Source organism: Geospiza fortis, unplaced genomic scaffold, assembly GCF_000277835.1.
Source record: "Geospiza fortis unplaced genomic scaffold, GeoFor_1.0 scaffold403, whole genome shotgun sequence".
Classification (NCBI taxonomy): Eukaryota; Metazoa; Chordata; class Aves; order Passeriformes; family Thraupidae; genus Geospiza; species Geospiza fortis.
Window position 1 is genome coordinate 648,887 of NW_005054336.1, and position 20,018 is coordinate 668,904.

Below are 20,018 nucleotides of genomic sequence, written 5' to 3' on the forward strand. Positions count from 1 at the left end.
TATTTCACCAGTCTGCAGGAATTACTGAAAATAAAGGCTCACAAAAAACCTATACAGAAGGAAAAATAGTCATGGCAAAGCAGCCCCAAAGCACTGGAAGGATCGTGCTCTAGAGGCACTCAAGCTTTAGCAGTCTGGCTGCTGTCCCAGAGGGACTCATCACCCACACCACCTAGGTCAAACTGACAGCACAGATATCAGGGAAACTTCTCTCCCACGCACACAGCCATTAAACAATGATCAGTCTAGCTGCTTGTCCAGAAAGATCCAAAAGATCTCTCGTGTAAAATAAAACCTCATTGTTCCCAGCTTTTAATAACAGCTCTCTGAAAAGCATCTCTAATGATTGTGACCACACAGGCTTTATGGGAGAGCAAATCACAGAGGACAGACCATACATCTTTGCCCTGGGAAAAGCCATGGAGCGTTTCTTCCTGGACCCTATGATCAACTGGAAAAGTAACTTTGGTTTGGGAGCAGCTGGAGAGAGAAAAGGAGAATATCACAAAGGTTTTCAAACCATAATTGCTATGAAAATGTTGTCTTAGAAGGATCTGCTTGCTACTTCCTGCAACACAGCAGCTCTCAAATGCAGAAAGACCTCCAGCAGCACCAGGAACATGCAGAATCTCATAACTATCTGACTTAATGGTAACTCTTCCCTTTCCTTCCTCTGCCTCCCATGAGCTAATGTCCTGGGCTTTCTGTGAGTGTTCACCCTAAAGTCTGCCCCAGCAGAATGTTCTTATACAAATAGGAGCAGGCACATGCCAAGTTAACTGATACAGATATTTGGGGATATCAGTGCAAAAGGGAACAAAGGAACCCTGCAGAATTTGCCTTCGCCAACTGCCCTTCGTTCTTTTAATTATTTTTTTTTTCTTACTGAAGTGTAAATAATGCTTTAATGGTTTCCTTGAGACAAATTATTCTGACAAATGTTTATGGAGTTAATAAGGAATTCCCTGCTCTGTGAGTAGGTAGATGTTTAGACAGTTTGATATTGGAAACATTACACAGCCTGTGCTGTAGCAGTTCATAGGAAAGTTTGATGCAACATCAGTTTCCTTTTCCACTCATGTCACATTGCAATTTATAGCAGTAGACCATGAATGTAGCAGCTCCAAGGGAAGCATTCTGCAGCAACAAAGGGCATGGCACTGCAAATAGTACCATTCTCCAAGCACCCGTTTGCAGGCTTTTGGGGTTTTTTTCTTTTTCTTAATTAGACAACAGAAAGGATAGAGACCTCAAACCCTCCCACTGACTTGTACCAGAAGGATTGGTAACATATCTCAGACCTTAACCCAGATGAGGAGTCCACTGGATGAAGTGCTGTAAAAAAACTAAGCCCTTCACCTTCACAGAAGTCACATTTTCCTGCTTACCTGGAAATATCATGCACAGGTAGTTATTTTGCATCCTAAATCCCAAGCTCTGAAGGAGAGACCTAATGTTTTTTTCCCTGCTGCAGATGCTCAAGATCTTCATCCAAGCTCTCTTCAGTGCCTGATTCAACCAAGCAATACACTGGCCAGTACTGCTGGTAAATAGGAAAATTTTATTAAAACAACCCCCACCCCCACCTGGACCCACAGTAACATGAAACAACATTTCCCCATTGTTTTTCCATCACCATTCAAACAGGAGGCCAAACAAGACTTTCATTTTGAAGTACCATTTTATTTTCTATTAGGTTTGCATACAGAGCCTCAGCCTAGCTCAGACCAATTGTGCACTGCAGTAGCTGCAGGGATGCAGGGACAGGGGTGCCTTGCCTGCATGCTGGGCCCTGGCAAGGCCACCTGGGCTGGCTTTGCAGGGCAAGGTTTCCCTAGAGGCGTGGGGTGGGGAAACAGGGGTGGCTTTGGTGAGTGGACAGCAGAAACTTCCCTGTGCCTGCCAGAGCCAATGCCAGCTGGCTCCAAGACAGACGCACCCCTGTGCAAAGCTGAGTCCATCAGCAACAGTGGCAGCAGATCTGGGATAATGTATCTAAGATGGATGGAAAAAACCTGTGCAAATGCAGCTGAAGAGGAGAGTGAGAATTTGTGAGAGAAACAACTGTGCTAACACCAAGGTGGGCAGGAGGCACCAGAGCTGAGCTTCTCCTGCAGCCCTTGGAGGCCCATGGTGAGCAAAGGTCTACCTGCAGCCTATGGAGGATCCCATGCAGGAGAAGGGGAATGCCCAAAGGAGGCTGTGAGCACATGGAAAGGCCATGCTGGAGCAGGTTTGCTGGCTAGTGACTCCATGGGGGACCCATCCTATTGGAGAATTTGAGGAGAACTGTCTCCTGTGGGAGGGACCCCATAAAGGAGAGGGGAAGAGTTTGAGGAAACCTCATGATGAGGAGGAAGGAGTGGCAACAACTGATGAACCAAGCACAATCCCTGTCTCCCTGCACCACTGTGGAATGGAGATAGAGAAAATCAGGAGTAAAGCTAAGCCCAAGAAAAAGAGAGGATGGGAGGAAAGTATTAAGATCTGGGTTTATTTCCCATTATCCTACCCTGATGTGATTGGTAATAACTTAATTTTTCTCCAAGTCAAGTCTATAATTGGTGATCAATCTCTCCCAGTCCTTATCTTGACCCATGAGCCTTTTGTTTTATTTTCTCTCCCCTGTCCAGCTGAGGAGAGGAGTGATGGAGCAGCTTTGGTAGGCACCTGGTCTCCAGCCAGGCTCAACCCACCACACCACTGCCTCTACAAAGCACCACTTTACATGCTTTTCAGAACACCAGAGCAGTGAAGTAGTATTTGCACAAAAAATTGCATTATAATAGCAAAAAATGTGTAAACATTTTTAGCGTTGCTCAAATACAGCATCTACCTCGAATACTGGGCACATCCCTACCAGATGGGATGGGATGAGCATGTTATGGGAGAGCTCTCTGAACGGGGCCTTACTGTGCTTGCAAGATATGCTAAGGGCTGCTGTGAAGTCCCCCAGGGCATTCTGCAAATCCCCTGCTCAGCCTTTGAGCCAGGGGCTGGTTCTGTTTTGACCAACACAGTCCAGATATCCATATGCAAGTGGCACCAAAGGAAGGATTTGTCCAAACCGCAGCTGAGCTTTATCTTTCAGCTTCATAAAATATGTCCTTGGTGTTGGCTCTTCGTGCTGTTCTCTGATAATTCCAAGTGGCCAAAACTTCCAAAACTTTTCAAAGTGACCTCTGGTTGTGGTAACCTGCCTTGATGCTAGGGATCAGACTTTCCCTAGGAGACAACACAGGAAACTCCTCTTGAAGTTAAAATGGCAACAGGGAGTTCACTGCCATTGAAACCAGGCAGCATGAACCAGCCTTTCAGAGCACTGAGAAACTACAATCCAGTTTTTAATTTGAAAGTTTAAATAGAAGAAGTTTACCATAGAGCTCTGCGTTGCTGGACCCTGTTAGAGCGTAGTCCATGAGTCAAACTCCAGCTGTTTTGGCTGCGGCTGCATCAGCACTAGATTTGATCAGTCACAATGCTGAAAGCTCTCCATGGCTTGCTGCTTCATGGCCCCTTCCTCAAGTACCTGTTTCAGTAAGATTTGTTTGCAAATCAGAGGTTAAATGGGGTCCAGACAAGGCCTGGCAATCAATGCATACTGTACTATGGTAGGAGCTTAAATTGATTTCAGGCTTTTTTCTCCTGTAAATTAATTTCTATTTTAAATAGCTTGATTGAGTGTGGACATATGGGCATTTAAACTTCCCTTCAAAGTTCCCTTGTAAACCAGAGTTTTGGATCTCATTTCTCTCAGCGGCACAGCAGGTAAAGAGGAGTGAGCACACCCAGTTGATGTTGTCTAGGGAAGTAAAAAATGAGCACATTAGAGCTCATTAGAGCACAGCCTCACTGCTTTTTCTGTTAATCCACCTTCAATGCCTGCCCACACAGCAGCAGCAGAGAGTGCACTGTCTTTGCCTGCAGCACTCACCCCACTGTGGAAGAAATAATGGCTTTTGTGCTTTCTGTACTCTCAGATCCTGACAGTCCATGGTCAGACACTCACACCCACTGATGCCTGATCTGGCTCTCCCATCACAGCCAGGTTTCTGGCATAGCTTTAATAAACTATCAAACTACCTACTTTGAAAGCAAGATAAGGAGGAGGAAGAGAAGAGGTAAGCATGAACTATTTCATGAAATTCACAAACCAAGACAACAGGTCACAATTCTCTCCAACCAGGCCGGCAATCCTCCTCAAGATGCACAGAAACTACTCAAAACATAAATACTCAATGAATGCCAAACCTGCACAGTCAGGCAAGTTTCTTCTCTCTATAGGAGCTTAAGGAGGGTGTCCTTACATTGCTTACACTTTGTTTCCATGCACAAGAAGTCTCTGAGAGGTATTTATTCCATTCACATGAAAAAACAATTTCATGTACTTGAAAGACAAAAAGGATGGCAGTACAGAAAGTTTTCTTCATTACAAAGTGTTTTTCCATCAGGCAATTATTTATAAGAACTTTTGTTAACACTGGAGTTGAGGTTCTGGAACAAAGTGGATATATTGTTTACTAGCTTTGCCAGTCGATCTCCTCTTACAAAACCTCTCCCTTCCCCCTCTCCTTTTCCAGCCAAGTCAGTCCCTTGCATAGCTCAGGAGTTTCCTTTGTCACCAAGATCTCCTTTTCCACAAATTGTCCCTTGAATAATGCCATCTTCAATGTAGTGGCCCGAGATATCCGTGCTCCTGCAGAGAACTGTCGAGGGGATCCGGGATGATCGTCTCTCCTGGCTCCTATCCTCAGAGGAGCAGCAAATCATCCTTTTCATGGTAGCCCACATCTCATCATCTTTGTATGAATAAATTATTGGATTCATGACAGAGTTCAACAGGGCCAAGAGAAGAAACCACCTTTTAACATGCTGAATCCCACAGTCAGTACAGTTCAGTCCATCGAGCAACAAGACAACCAGGCCAGGGGTCCAGCAGACAACAAAGGCACCTAGAAATATAGGAGACAATAAAAAGAAAACCAAATCTGACTTCAAACGTCTAGGGTTTTTGGAGTGTTTAATATCTTACAAGATTATTGCTTTTGTCAAAATTCTACACAAAAATGAGAAGAGCGGGAGAGGACAAAATTCTAATGACAGTAGCAAGGTTATATCTGCTACAGCTTCTCTGCCAAGCCCTAAGCAGGAGGCAGGGCAGCTCTCAGAAGACTGCAGGGAGCAAGAATCTGAGCTGCTGACAGCATCAACTCAAACACACATGGAAAAGGTCATCACAACAATGATTTATCCATGCTGATAAATAAACAAGAGCTCTGGAGCATTTAAAAGCAGAGAACTGGCACTGGAACACATTTCATCTCTTTCATGTACTGGAGGAGAAGATATCAAGTGGTTCACTTCCACCACTGCCATAATATGATCTAAAGAGACAAGTCTCCTGCCACCCCACAGCTGACTCTGCAGTGCCAAATAATAAGACAGGTGTCACACAATTTCCACATGTCCTGGCTGGGAAACCCATAGCTAGTGTAGGATGTGCCACTCCCTAGAACACACAAGCACTGTGGGCTCCCCTGTCAGAGCTGAGCCCACCTCCTTCCACTGCTCCCTCCCAGGCTCTGCATGCTCATACACAGAAATTCAGCTGCAGGCAAAAAATTTAGTTGCACAGGAAAAGAGAGGAGGAACAAATAGATGAATTGGTGAAGGTGAAGCAAAGGGAAATGAAGGGGTGGGGAAAAAAACCAAAAGCAAAACAGAAAAAGTATGAGGAAGTAAGTGCTTAGTGGTGGGGGAAGAGAAAACTCTGCGAGAGGCAAAAAAAAAATTAAAGGGAGAATGAGGTGGAAGAGATCTTAGACTGAGCACAGCGCAAAGAAAGCATTAAAACCACAGCTTAGAGGGCAGTTCAACATTGCATTTGCACCTCCCCGTGTTCCTGCACACCCACACCATGAGTGAGGGGGAGCAGGGGTAGCATTGCTACCAAATGCAGCCTCAGCCACCAGCTGGAGAGGGGCCCTGCACTGCCCCATCTGCCCCTTGGTCTCCCCCCTGCACTGCACCCCGTGATCCCTTGCCCAGAGCCCAGGGAAGGAGTAGCCATCTGCATGATAATACTAACTTAGCACAAGCCACAATTGCTGTCTGACATACAGAAATAGAAAATTACAACTCTGCCCAGCAGTCACAGTTTGAACAATGTACCAAGGAAATTCCAACCACTTATCACAACAGTTTCCCCATTTTGGAGCTTAGAAAAAAAATAATTCAACAAATAATAGCATCTATATGCCTAAAAGCTCTCTGGGGATGTGGATATCTGTTCAACAATTTTGGTAGAAGCAAGTCCACCTCATCTTTTCAGAGCTGCTGATATTCCCATCTCCAAGCTGTGGAAGCCAGCAGAGGGAGGGAGCCTGGCAGTGCCCAGGAGCAGCCAGGCAGCCACCAGCAGTGCTGCACACACGGGCTGGGGTCAGCAGCACCGACACATCAAGGACTGGGGTGGGTATTGCCCATATGACAGGCAGGCCATAATGGGATGTTAAGGGGATTTGTGTGATTTACAAAGAACTAGGGTTGCTGAAAAATGTATCAGGACAAGATGTTGTGGATCCTGCTGCAACCTTTTGCTCCTGGACTACAGACAAAATTCAGCTGATTTACTCTGTTCTAGGCAATGCTGAATAGAAAGGCAAGAGACCACTTTCTTCAGAAACTGCATTTTCTACTCTGCTGTACCAAGATTTTTGTGATGCTAAGTGCTAATTTCATAGTGTTAGTTTTGAGATACTGGTCAACATCAGTAACATTCCTCCATTGCCCACTGGCATTGGGAGCTGCATGCTGCCACCACAACACTTGTTTTCCCTGGTCAGTCTCTGTACTACACACTGGTTTGGCTCCTGACTGCTGAGTAAGCAGTTGTGAGCAGGGCACCAGCTCTCTCTTGTCATCTACAATGGACAAAACACGGCACAGAATTGCTGTCCTGGGGTTCACCAGCAAATCCCATCAGTTTTAACAAGTGCTGTAACCCAACCGCCCAGACAATACTGTGCCTGGTTAAGTGTCTCAGCAAGTGTTCAGACACAGAGCTTCCACTAACAAGGGTCACTGGCAAAGCTACCAATCCACCAGCTCCATGCAGAAACTGAGATGGTAACAAACCTTCCTTAGAACAGACACTGAAAGCATTTTGACTGCTTGTACCATAAAGAGTGCAAGGTGCAACCATGCTTGCAGGGAAACCAGCAGGAGGGGAAGGAGACCCCAAAAGGCACATTTAACAAAAGACACAGAAATCTCTCCTTCAAACAGAACCCAAGATTGCAGGCAGGACTAGTCACAAACTCATAGGATGTATCCCTGTCTATCTAAACAAGCAAAACCCTAAAAAGTTTCAAAAGTAAGGGAAGATAAAAGGCACCTGCAGGCATGTCTCCACACATTTCCCATGACCAAAAACAAGGACAGGGCAAAGCAGTGTCCGAGTTATTGGATAATGCTTTCTTGGAGCTGCTGCTTTGACTCTATCAAAAACACATTTTGCTCTTAGCACCACAGAGATGAAAGTGAGGCACGTCTCAGACTCGCAGCCTTGCTCAGATTTTGTTATTTTTACCACCAGGCTTTCAGAGGGAGCCATGGTTAAGCATAAAAATATACCTTAGTCTCAGCCCTTCGGCAATTTTCTTGTTTGCAGAATATTTATCCCATAGGAGCTCCCCTCCCTGACAAAGTGACACACTCCAAAAATAATTTAACTTCTGGGACTCATTAAAATTCACAAAAGTGACATGAAATACAGCCTGACTCCACATAGATTAGAACAACTTGGAGTCTCTTCACCAGATTATGGGAGATCACAATGCCTCAAGGTTACTTTGAGGACTTTCCATTAGATTTAACCATGGAATTTCTTGTAGATTACATCATCTCTGTTTAAAAATTAATTCCTGTGGGTCTGGAAGCACTACTGGTCCTTCAACAGCATCATTTCATAAACTCCTGCACATCAAGGCTGTCCCTGAGCATGCCAACACTGAGAGAAAGAAAAAGTGCAGTAGGTTCCAGATGCCAATGCCACATGTGTGACCAAGTTAAAACAGTAAGTTACTAATTAAACTATAAATTCACTGAAACTGAAAATCATCCCCTGCTCACTGCCAGGTTCAGAGGAGCTACCACATACACAACCACCTGAAAATCACATACCCACACATGTGCAGCCACTCTTCCTCAAAGCTGCAGTCACAGGCTGAGCCGGGATTGTGCCACAAGGTCAGCCCAAGGGGATTTTATCCCCTTTTTCCTGGTTTCACATCTTCCAGTTTCAACGAGATAACACCCTGTGTTTCAGCATACCAAGGGGAAAGCCTTACTCCTATGCCTTGATGGACTGTTTTAGGGGTTATGGCAGGAATATGCAGATGACAGAGACCGGACTCCCAGCCTCTGGAAGGGACCCTCCAAGCCTAAGGGATGGTGCAAAAAGCCACCACAAGCTGTGGTCACCAGGAATCCATGAAATGACACTAAAATCTCAATTCCCCCAAGTCTCAGCTGTGAGGCCACAGGAGGGGGGCACCCAGAGAGGACAGGGATGTTTTGCTGGAAGGGCAGCCAGGCACAGCCCAGCCTTCCCAAGGAGGGAGCAGGAGGAAGCTGGGAGGAGCAGCATGCCAGCAGTACCCAACTACACACAGCCTCCTTCCACAGAGCAGCAGGATTTGGTCCTCAATCTCCCATGAAAGGAACAGAGCACATGTGGTAGCAAGAATATTGGAGATTATTATGCATTATCCAGCACAGCATCTCGGAATGGCCTTTTAGTTAAGATGGTATCAGCTGTGTACTCCAAAGCATTTTTGGATATTTCAGAAAAAAAACATTTAAAATAACTCCTTTGGACAAAACCCACGCGCTGCATGTAGCTCTAGGCTCTTGCATCAGTGGTTATAAGCAGAATTTTGGAAGAATCACTTTGGTCACTTGGTGACCAAGTGATCCAATTACTCCTGGTAATTGGAAAGTCCAGAAAACAAGCTATTTGTTTTTTAATGCATTTTTCATACAGTGCTTGAATGACTAGGCCAGGAGAGCACATTTCAAACTGTTAAAAAAAATAAGTTCTCATTCTTGGAAATAAATGGTTATAAAAAGCCCCTCAGAGTCAAAATTTGGAGAACTGATATGAAGGAACATGCCAAGATACATTTCCTCTGACCTATGAGCTTGTAGTAGACTGTACACCCAGCAACACCAGCACTAATTTAACTTCTTTGGAAGCAGGCTCTGTTTCAGTTTTGTTTCTGACTGACAAAGTAAATATACAAAATTAGGATCTCTAAAGCAGCACTCAGGCTAAGTTAAATTTGCCTAGTCCAGCACACAATAACATTAAATGTTCTGCCTGAATTATAGCTCAATTTCATGGCTGAAAAGCCATATGCTCTGAGTTAGGGGAAGCTAATGCTGAGCTTCAGATTAACCCATAGTCCTAAGGCCCCATTCCCTAGGAAATGAAATACCAAGGACATTGAGGGATGAGGGAATGGCAGCCACCACCCCTGTCCCTCCAACTCCCACATCGGGTGCAGGGTGCAGTCCTGCCTTCAACAGAAATGCTCAGAGAACTGCTTTTAAAAAGTGCTCTGTTTTCTGTCTCTTCCCAATGCAGCAGTGAACTACAGTCTACTCATCCCTATGCATTAGGGCAGGATCATATTTGGAGCAATTCAGAGTTTTTGTGCAGGGATTTTCTCCTTCCAGGTGGATGGTTTAGGTTTCATTGCACAGGAGCTCAGGTGGGGCAAAAGATCAAATCTTGCTCCTGCAAGTCAAGGGCAGAGGGATAGGAACAGCCACCAAATTGACTCTCAGAGAAGAACAGTTGAGGGATGGTTTAGAAGGAAAAGGCTTTGGCAGTAGACAAGCCAACTCCAGAAGACACAGAAGGATAAGTGAGAACCTTGTACATGCTTGAACTACCAGTCCACTTTCTTTTACAAGGTCAGGCACTGTGAAGTTTAATGGATTTCAGCTTCTGAAGCTCTTTACGACAGCATTGGTAGACAAAGGTGTTATGCAGCACAGCAATATTATTTTGGAAAAAAAAAAACAATAAAATCAGATACCAGACTGTGCAAACAGCATCCAAAAACTGCAAGGGAAAGAAAGTGTCCTCAGCTTGAGCTTCCTACCCTGGCAAGTCCTACCTCCATGAAAAATTACACTTTTCTCTCAGAACTCTCTAATACTACCATGCTGCAGTATGACACACCTGTGTCCCAGGTATACATGACCACCAGCTTTCCCAAAAGCTCCAGCTCTGCTGCACTGGCTCATCCAACCTCAGAACAGCTGTTAGAGCAGTGAAGCCATATTTGTGGGTTAGAGTCCACCAGCACCTGAGCCCAGCTTCACAAATGTCTCAGTGTATCCCCAGTTCCATCTGGAGCCCTGCTGGCATGATATTTGTTTTCCAGGACATATATTGTTCAGATTCAAGTAATTCTGGAGAAAATTTACTGCTACAGCTGATATTTGTTCTAAGGATCAGTCACCTGATCTGTTCATCTCTAATTTAATGCGCACTACATCACAATTCCCTGATGAAGTGATCTGAGTTGCTCAAGTATCAACAGTGCCTTTAGGCTAGAACCCAGGGCAAATCTCATGTTATGATTTAGAGATCTAAGGCTAGACTGTACCATCATTATCTAAAAGTACTTTGCACCATGCAATATCCACAGAATGAAGGTGAATCCTTCCCTTGAAAAGCAAACCTCTATCAAAGTCACAGACCCACAAGCCATTCTCTCCTTTTCCCAGGGAAGGTGCATTTCCAGGGGGAAGAAGTTTCTATGCCCAGGAAACAGCCAAGAGGAAGATGTGCAAAGAAAATCATTGACACCTAACATTAGTGCTCATGGCCTCGTGCAAATATTAAAAAACATTATTTTGAAAATGTTCTAAGTAATTATAAACCTTTACAAGCCTTTCTCCGAAGTGATTTTGTATCTTCCTACTAAAACAAAGAAAAAAACCAGCCAAAAACCTTTACCTTCAAAATTTGTATTTTGTAACAAGGCACCTACACTTTTCTTCTGTGTGTTGACCAGTCCTCTGTCTCAGGTTTCTGCATAGTGTGACAGCTCTTTCAGTGTCTCGAGCACACAGAAGTCTAAATGCCTCCAGCACTTAAAAGTTCAGTGAGGTTTCTTTGTGTTAGGAGGGCTGAGCAATTTTTGTGGAGCTTTCTGTTGGTTTGTTTCAAATAAAAACTAAACCAAACTAACACAAACCAATTCACTGGCACTGCCAGCCTTGCCCAGCACGGTTTGTGGTCTCTTACCTAAGACAGTCATGACAGTCTTCATAAGCTTCACAGGGGTTCTCCTCCGGCTGATGGACCCGCTAGTGTGTGAGGACAAGACGTTGGTCTTCCTCTGGACATACATGTAGATTCTTATGTAAACCACCACCATAATGAAGAAGACAACCAGGTTTAAGACACTCCAGAACACCAGGTAACTTCTGCTGTAAATGGGTGCCAGGGATGAGCAGACAGTAATGTCACAGAGGCAGTTCCAGCCCAAGGTCGGAACAGCACCCATGAAAATAGCAATGGCCCAGATGGAAATGATGAGGAAGGTGACTCTCTTCTTGGTGAGGTTGCTGTGGATCTTCATGCGCATGATGGACATGTGGCGCTCCACGGCGATGACCAGGAGGTTCACCAGGGACGCCGTCAGGCTGGTGTCCAGCAGACCCTGGCGCAGGAACCAGCGGTTCACTGTCAGCGTCTTCGACACCGGGCCCGTGTTGAACATCAAGAACACGTAGGCGATTCCAGCAAAAAAGTCTGCAGCTGCTAGGTTGGCCAGAAGATAGTAAAAGGGAAAGTGAAACCTCTTGTTCTTCACCACAGCTGCTATGACCAAGGAATTTGAGATAAAAATGAAGAGGCAGAAGAAGGTGCCAAAGCACAGAACACCGATGAGCTGCGGTCCTCTCCACTCATCCGCCGTGTCCGTCTTTGTCCTGTTGTAGAAAAAGTCCATGCGCTTGTCATAGTAGCATTCGTTCATCCTGGATTAAAGCCCCTGCATCCTAGGGAGGGTGGGAGGGAAAAAGAAAGAAGATTGACAATTAGCTAATAGCCCTTGCTTCGACCACCATACCTTCCTTTCTGGGGGACAGGGACACGAGAGGGTGTATATTTGCAGGCCTTAAGTAAAAAATCAAACTGTACAGGGTGGATACAGAAGATATTCTGGAGGACCAGAGTGCATGATGCTTGGATGAATCAGGAATTTAAAAATATTTTCCTACTTAAAAAATTCCAGCACAGTTCTTTTGCACAAGCGTTCATACTGTACAAGCAACAAAGTGGAAGTTGAAAAAATTACTTTCTGGAGGTCATGGAGAAAATCTGAGCAACAGCCAAGCCATTTTTGCTGTGAAATCCCATGTTTGAGCCACAGCCCCATCATTATTTCCATTTCTCAGTGTAGCCAGTTGGGATAGGGAAGTATAAATCATAACCCTTCCACTCTGACTAAGCAATAAAAGACCCATTGCAGAAAATTTTTTTTGTTTGTTTTTCACTTACATATTAATAAATGTAAAAATATATGTATATAAGATACTACAGGCGTATATATTCTGTGTGCATATCTGTTATTTACTACTAGAGAACTTCAGTAAATGTGCTGAAAAGGGAAAAATATTTTCTAGATATTTGGCTATTCTAAAGCCAAGAATTATTTTACTGGGCTCTCAAGCACCACACAGCCCAGTTATCTTTAAATCAAAATCCACTTCCCTACCCAACCACAGGTTAAAGCAAGCCCCAGGAGCAGCAGTAGTGCTGGGGTTTATTTCTCATACCCACTCAGCACTATTTTGGACACAGGGCTATTAAACCTGATGATGGAGAGGGAGTCCAAGTTCCAGCTTACATCACACTTCTGCTGCTCCGGTGAGGTCAATGTCAGCTGCTTTGGCAACTTCACTGCCTGTTTTATGAACCAAACTGAACCTGCACTAATTTACACAGGAGATCTGACAGCAATTACTCATGGCTGCTGGAGCCCATGCAGGGTCTCATAGCTCAGAAGGGAGAGTTTGTGTCTGACAATCACCAGCCCTCACATTCACTGTCAGTATCTGAAGAAGGATTTTGGCAGTTCATTAAGAGATATTGTATAGTTTTAGCAAAACCCAGGAACACAGCCATGGCACAAAATGCTAGCTATTATACAGAGTGGCACCAACAAAAAAACTAGAAGAGGTGGTTACAGGCAGAAAGATTTTAAAAAGCATAGGCTTTCCACCTCTGCAGCTAAAATTGTTAGCAGATAAACATCAGGTTCACTTAGTCTATTATTACCCTGTGGTTATTTTACAGTTAAATCTCATCTCCCAAGAGACTGGGAAGCAAAGTAAACAATCCCCAGCAGTGGTTAATGCATCATTGTTATATTAAAGGTTCCTTCCAAGCTTTGAACTAAAAAGGTCCATCTTTTGTCATTTATGTTATGCTACTTGGGTTATTTCATGCAATATTTATAGTAATTTTAAATCAAATTACACAATTCCATAATGAATATTTTCAGGAACTTTTTCTTTTTTAATATTCTATTTTTCTGAACTAGATCCTTAGCCTTTTTTCCTTGATTTTTCTTAATTCTCACCTAGCAGTCAACATGAAAGTGGGCCACTTGACATTGTTGTCCATTTTATTACCCTCAAGAACCTGGCCAGCCCCTTTTTTTACAAAAGACTATTACTTAAAGCATCAAATTTAAATACATAGTCGGAACTAAGAACAGCTACTTAAGGACAAGAAGTGGAAGGAAACAAGTAAATCATCCCTTGTGCTGAAATATTACAGAGCATCCCTCCATCTAAAAATAAAAAAGCCTCAGCAATGCAGATCCACTGCAATGAGTCAACTGGAATTCAACGCCCACTGCTCCCTGCTCAGGGAACAAGGGGGAGTTGGGCAGTCAGCACATTCCCCATTCTCACCTAGCAGCAACTCAAAAATCAAATTCAGTCTGTAAGGGACCAGAAGTCCCTGAGGAGCTGCAGACAACAGCTACTGGAGTAGCCCAGTGCTGGGAACCCTGCCAGCAGAGAAGCCTCTGCTCTAACACATCAAAGCATCAAAGGACTTACTGAGCTTGACATTAAGCTTTTACAGAACAGCCCAAATGCCTGCAAATAGAAGCAGCATTTTGGGCAAGAATGGCAGGGAAAAGAAAAAAAAATCCCCAAAAGCCAAAACTGTGAAAATTACAGGGAAGGTTTTCTGAACATGTTGTATCTTACTGTGTAATCATCTCAACAGATGAATCTCTTGCTTGCAGTGACAGGAGAGTAAAGAAATCTACAGATGCTTTTTGCATCTCATCTGTTTAAAAGCTTAAAAAAGATCCAAAATATCAACTATGAATTTATTCTAAATACTTCAGCTTAATGAAGTCCCATCCTTATTTGAAGTAGTATTTGAACCAAAGAAAAAAACCATTCACACATCCATAATTCTCCACTGAAATAATTGCGCTACAAACACTTACTGTCACACAGCAGAGCTCAAACGACAAATGATTTTGAAAGAGATGTCTTGAGGTATTGAGGTGAGATGAGGAGGAGCAGAAAAGCATCCAGCTGAGGTCTCAGAGTCACAGGGCAGACCCTGGAGATTTCCAAATGGAAGCTGCACCAAAGCAGAAGCTGAACCGGACCAAGTTTACATCCCAGTCCTTTGGAGATGCAGCACGCGGCTGTCTGCGCCAGCCTGGGTGCAAAAAGCACTTACACACCAGGGGCCTTGCAGACAGTGCAGGGTTTTCTTCACACCTTTATCTGAAGTCCTCCCAGCAGAATGAGCCTGGTACAGCTGTGACAGTGCTATGCAGCTGAATCCTCAGTGGTCCTGCCCCAGTCCACAGCAGGCACAGGGATAGGATATTCCATAGTTCCTGGCATGTGACATGTCCTGGAAGGACTTTCTACTCCAGGTCTTCTCTTCTGCAGTCAGATCAGAGATGTTTACCTTAATCAGGGCAGGTTTAAACTTAAGAAGAAAAAAATAACCCTTAAATATAACCCTTTATTAAAATAATCCTTAAATATTACATATTTCAGATCTGTTTATTAAATACACAAGAATTTGAGTATTCAGGCAAATACTGTTCAGTCAGTAGAAAAACAGCTAAACTTATCAGTCCAGACTTAAAAAGGCTAGAGAGTCATCCAGAGTCTGCAGCAGAGAGCTCCCCTGTTGCGCTACTCACTTAAAGGAGAATTGTCTTATTTTGCTTTGAAATTGGCTCTCCCAAGCTTGAGAGTTCTTGGTTTTTTTTTATGAGAAAGGACAGCAGACAATCTCTATTCACCTGTTCTACACTACTTGGTGTTTCCTATCCCCTCATGCAGATCTCCAGCAGTTATCACATACTGCATATTCTACAGGTGAGTTGAGCTAACAGCTTGCTCTTTTACTTGCAGGCAAATACATCAAAACTTGTCAAGTGCCAAAAACATACCCTTGTCTAAAAGGTTCTTTCCCTCATTTCAACTTAATTACCTCATTTCAACCAATAGTAGCCACAAAGATCACAAAATGATGGACTATGAACTGCATTTTCCAATATCACTCTTGAGTAAACATTCAAGCTTTTTCTTTTTTGAGTGGGAAAAATCCTCTGTTCCAAAAAACCTCGAAGGATTTGGAATTTTGGCTAAACTGTTTACAAACTTACAAGCACACTTCAAGAATTCTTCCCAATATATAACATCTTGAACATTATTTGTCTCAATGACATATATACATATTTTAACTGCTTATAAATTCCTCTAGGACAGTATAACTCCTACCAAGTCAGAATATGTTCTTCACTGTTCTCTAAATAAAAGTCAAGAATTTGCATGACTGTGTAGGAATATATTACACTGGCTACCTGAATAAAGAGTTAGTGAAATAAAACAACACTTAAATAATGTTTTTGACAAAAGGTTGGGCTAGTTGCAAGCTAGCATGCTTTAATGGTTGTTATTCAACTGGAATCTTGTTTGGTTCAATAAATTCACTGAAAATCTGTATATTTATAATGAAATTTAATATCAGCTGTTTAAGTCAAGGATTTTGCTGATTGAAATTGTGATTAAAATTAGCTTTAAGTAATTTTGATTAAAAATTAAATCTTGCCTGTAAATCAGCTCTAAGTTGAGTTACTCATTATTAATGCAAACACTTCTCAAGGAAAAAACAAATAGTATTTTAATGATAAAGTCATTATAAAATTTAGCCTGCAAGCCATAATGTAATTCAAGGCACATTCCCATGGTTTTCCTCCCTGTCCATTAAAAACCAAGATGTTTCAATACATTGGCTACAACTTTATTGAAGGGCTGGCGTCAGTTTGGGGGCCTTTGATGACTTCTACCCTGTTTCTGTATAAATGCAAGAGGGAGGGAGCAGACAGAAAGCTACAGTGGGAGAATTCAAGCCAGCTTTAGAGATGGACTGAAAGGTCCTGAGAGCAAAACTGAGCCTACAAGGAGGACAAAAGTGCTGAAGCGCTTTAGCAGGGCAGAAAGCCATCCCAGGGGAGAGGAAGGGTGTGTGCCCAGGCAGAACTGCAGCCTGGCTTACTGAGCTGGCACAGGAATTTCTGTGCAGGATTTCAGGGTAGTTCAACAGCCAAAGGATCCACTGTGGAGCAGGAGAGATCCCAGAGCCAGCACAGCCCGGGCAGCTCTGTGAGATGGCGCAGAGCAGCGAGCTGTGCCCAGGCTCAGCCTGCCAAGCAGGCAGCCTGCCAGCCCTGCCCAAGCACTTGGCCTCCTGGCTCCCCTTCTCCATTAGCACAGACCAGGCATTAAATACAGATCTCTAAGAGAGTTTGAAACTTATTACAAAAGTTGCTCTGCAGAAAGCTGAGTTTATCACAGTGACTGATCACAGGCACAGGTGGCACACTGTGAAATACTCTCTGCCCATTCAGACTGTCACTGCAGAGAAATATCAGCAGCAATTTTCTACTTGCACACATTCCTTCAGCTTTTTTAATCTACCCTACAAGCGGCAGATGGCTCTTGCAGAGCACCCCAAAAGGAGTGTCTGGAGGTTTGCAGCCAGTGCAGCCCCTGCCAGGGCTCCCCAGAGCACAACATTTGCCTGACTGCACCCTGTGCCACAGGCAGACACAGACAGCCTCTGTCCTGTCCTCTTCTGCTGGATAAACCACCCCTGCTGCTTTTTTCTCACTACTGAAAAGCTCTCTCTCACCTTGTTCCCCAGAGGAAGGCACAGGCAGAAGCAAGGCAGGGTGCTGGGCAGCCAGAGCTATAACAGCAGCAGGACCAGCTCACAATGGGAATTGGTTCCTTGTTCCCCTCCACACCCTGCTACATGTATGGCCAGCAAGGAAAACACAACCCGATGATTGCACAGTAACCCAAGAAACCCATCCAGGTTACCTCAGTTTAGAAAGAAATACCAGTGCAGAAAAGGGTGTGTAACATAGCAGAAGCCAAAAAATGTTAATATGTAACTGTAAGGAAGAGTTTTGTGAGGTAAGTGCTCTGGTTCACTTTTAGTTGTCTTTAACAGTTTATTGATATTATAACCAAAATCAATTTAGAGAAACAAACTGAAAGGAAGCACATAGAGAACACAAAATTATGCCTACAAATATATCTAAACTAAAGCTTTTTTTTTATCTGGTACATTATTGAAGCCAACATTCATTTAACAGGTCCTACAGAGACAAATTATCTCAGAAATGCAACTGTTTTACATTTTGTTTATTACAGAAATTGTACAGGCACTGCCTGTACTTGAAACAGCATGGTACACAGTATACTTCAAGGACCTGAGAATGTAATTTTTCAAAAACATTTTTTAAATGCAGCTTTAGAAAATTAAAAAAAAAAGTTATGACTAAAAAAACATGAGGCCAAATTAATACGTTTTTCAGCCAGAGAACTTGCTTATTAGTAAGGGAATCTACTTGTGGTTTTGTTTGGCTCTATTTTTTTCTTTAACTCCAAGTAGTATCTCCAAGTTCAGATAACTTGCTGAACTCAAATCAATCACTCCCCAGCAGAATTATCCCACTACCTTGGTCTTCAACACCTTTTAGACTAAGGAGAGCAAAGTGCCACATTCATTTTCTCTCCAAGTCTGTTTCACTTACATAATGTTAACTTATGGAAAGTACAGCAGCACTCATACTTCCACCATGGCTCTGGATGTTTCCAGTAATAGTCCATTTCTGTGGTGTCATCTTTTGGACTGGGAAGGGAGCAGGGCAAAAGGAATGGAGATTATTATTTGGCAACTCTTAAGTATCTGTGGTGGAAACATTTAAGGTTTTTATTTATCATACACCCTGCATAAAAGGTACCATATAGCATACCAATGCTATATGGTACAAATCGAGAGCCTCAAAAAAAGTATTAAACCTACCAAAAATATAGACCCTCAAGACTAAATATTTAAAGTTGCAGAGAGAGGAAGTAGTACTACCAGCCACGAACCACCGTGCTCTGTACACACAGTCAGATAAGAGGCTTAAAAATCACTGTCAGGGCACACAAGAGTTACCCTGTGCACATAAGTGACAGTGCTGTTCCTCTGCAGACTGCTGCAGGCTGACATTGACAGTAGAACTCTGACACAGGGATACAGGGGCACCTCCACCTAGGTATTGCAAAGCTCAAGCTCCAGCTCCTGAAATCCCTCTAGTACAAAGCTGCTCTAATGCACTAAATTGTCTGAAAGCTCTGATACATTGCAGGAATTTGTTAGGGACAGATAGCAAGTAACTCACTAGTTACCACAAGTTTAGACTTCAGACTTTGGTAATTTAAGACTTTCTGAAATTATGGTTCACTAGATCTATATATGGAGTTCAAACTAAAAACTTTGCTGCAAAGCCTTCATTTAGTCTCCTTTAAGTGTGGTTCTGGAAGGAGCTGGCAGGTCATCCTATAATGCGGAAACAGACACAGCATTTAAAGTATTTAAAAGTCATTCAAACAGCCCATACATTGTGAAACATGCCTAGAAGAAAATACCTGTTCTGCTTCTAAAGTAAGTTTCCCATTTCTGCAGAACGCCCAGGTCCTCTCACTGATCACTACCAGCTCCATTTTACCATTCAACAAATCGGCTTTCTTTCACAAAGCCTACAGAATGCAGATACAGACTATTTCAGCACAGTCCCAAACAAGTAAATTTTACTGTTTATTTTCAGGACATAATGATGAGGACCTAAATCACACCACTGCTGATTAAAACAAGTCACTTGACTGCATCTGATCTCTTAAGATATTCAGAGTCTGAGTTCACAAGCAAATGTGTCAGTGGAGCTGTTAGCAATAGCACACTCAAAGACCTTTTTGCTCAAGACATAGAAGTTGGCCTAATGGCATAATATAGAATTCAGGTATGTCAATCTTTAATTCTAATATCCAAGATAAATACATTCTCTTGAGCATCAAATCATATACTTCAGAGATTTTATTTCATTATCTGATAGCATAAAGCCTATGCTGTAAGACATTCCTAAAAGGTCAGCGTAGCACAGGAGGATAAGGACACAGCCAGTCTAACTTGTCTGAAACTTTCACCTAGCATTCTGAAAAAAAGCTAAATACATCTCTCAGCCCTCCACGGTGGTAGGAACTGCCGCTTCTTTACTGATTATGAAGATTTGGTTTGTGGGGCTGTTTGATTTGCTTGCTTTTAGTTTAATTTTCAGTACAGAGATAAGCTTAGTGAAATCAGATTTTTCACCGTATAACTGGATTTGAGTTGTGCTTCCTGCTGCACCTTTTCAAAGACCTTAAGAACATGCAAGAAGCTGCACACACAGAACAGCTTAAAGAACGAAGCTACAGCAATTCAGCTTACCAGTCTGCAACAAGAAACGTCTTTTTCTAGACTCATATCACAAATAGGAGAGCAGACCTAAGTACATGATCTCTGGAAACCCAAGGGTACAAAACTGCTTCTTCTTCCTCCT

The 20,018-nt window shown here is 43.1% G+C and overlaps 1 protein-coding gene across 1 annotated transcript; it reads right to left on the reverse strand.

Moving 5' to 3' along the window:
* Positions 1-4,602: 4,602 nt before the first annotated feature.
* LPAR3 (lysophosphatidic acid receptor 3) lies at positions 4,603-12,077 on the reverse strand. The gene is made up of 2 exons (XM_031057911.1): positions 11,327-12,077; positions 4,603-4,952 (listed from the first exon to the last, which is right to left on the reverse strand). The coding sequence occupies exons 1-2, from the start codon at positions 12,060-12,062 to the stop codon at positions 4,603-4,605; spliced, it is 1,086 nt and encodes a 361-aa protein (XP_030913771.1). The 5' UTR covers positions 12,063-12,077.
* Positions 12,078-20,018: the final 7,941 nt, after the last annotated feature.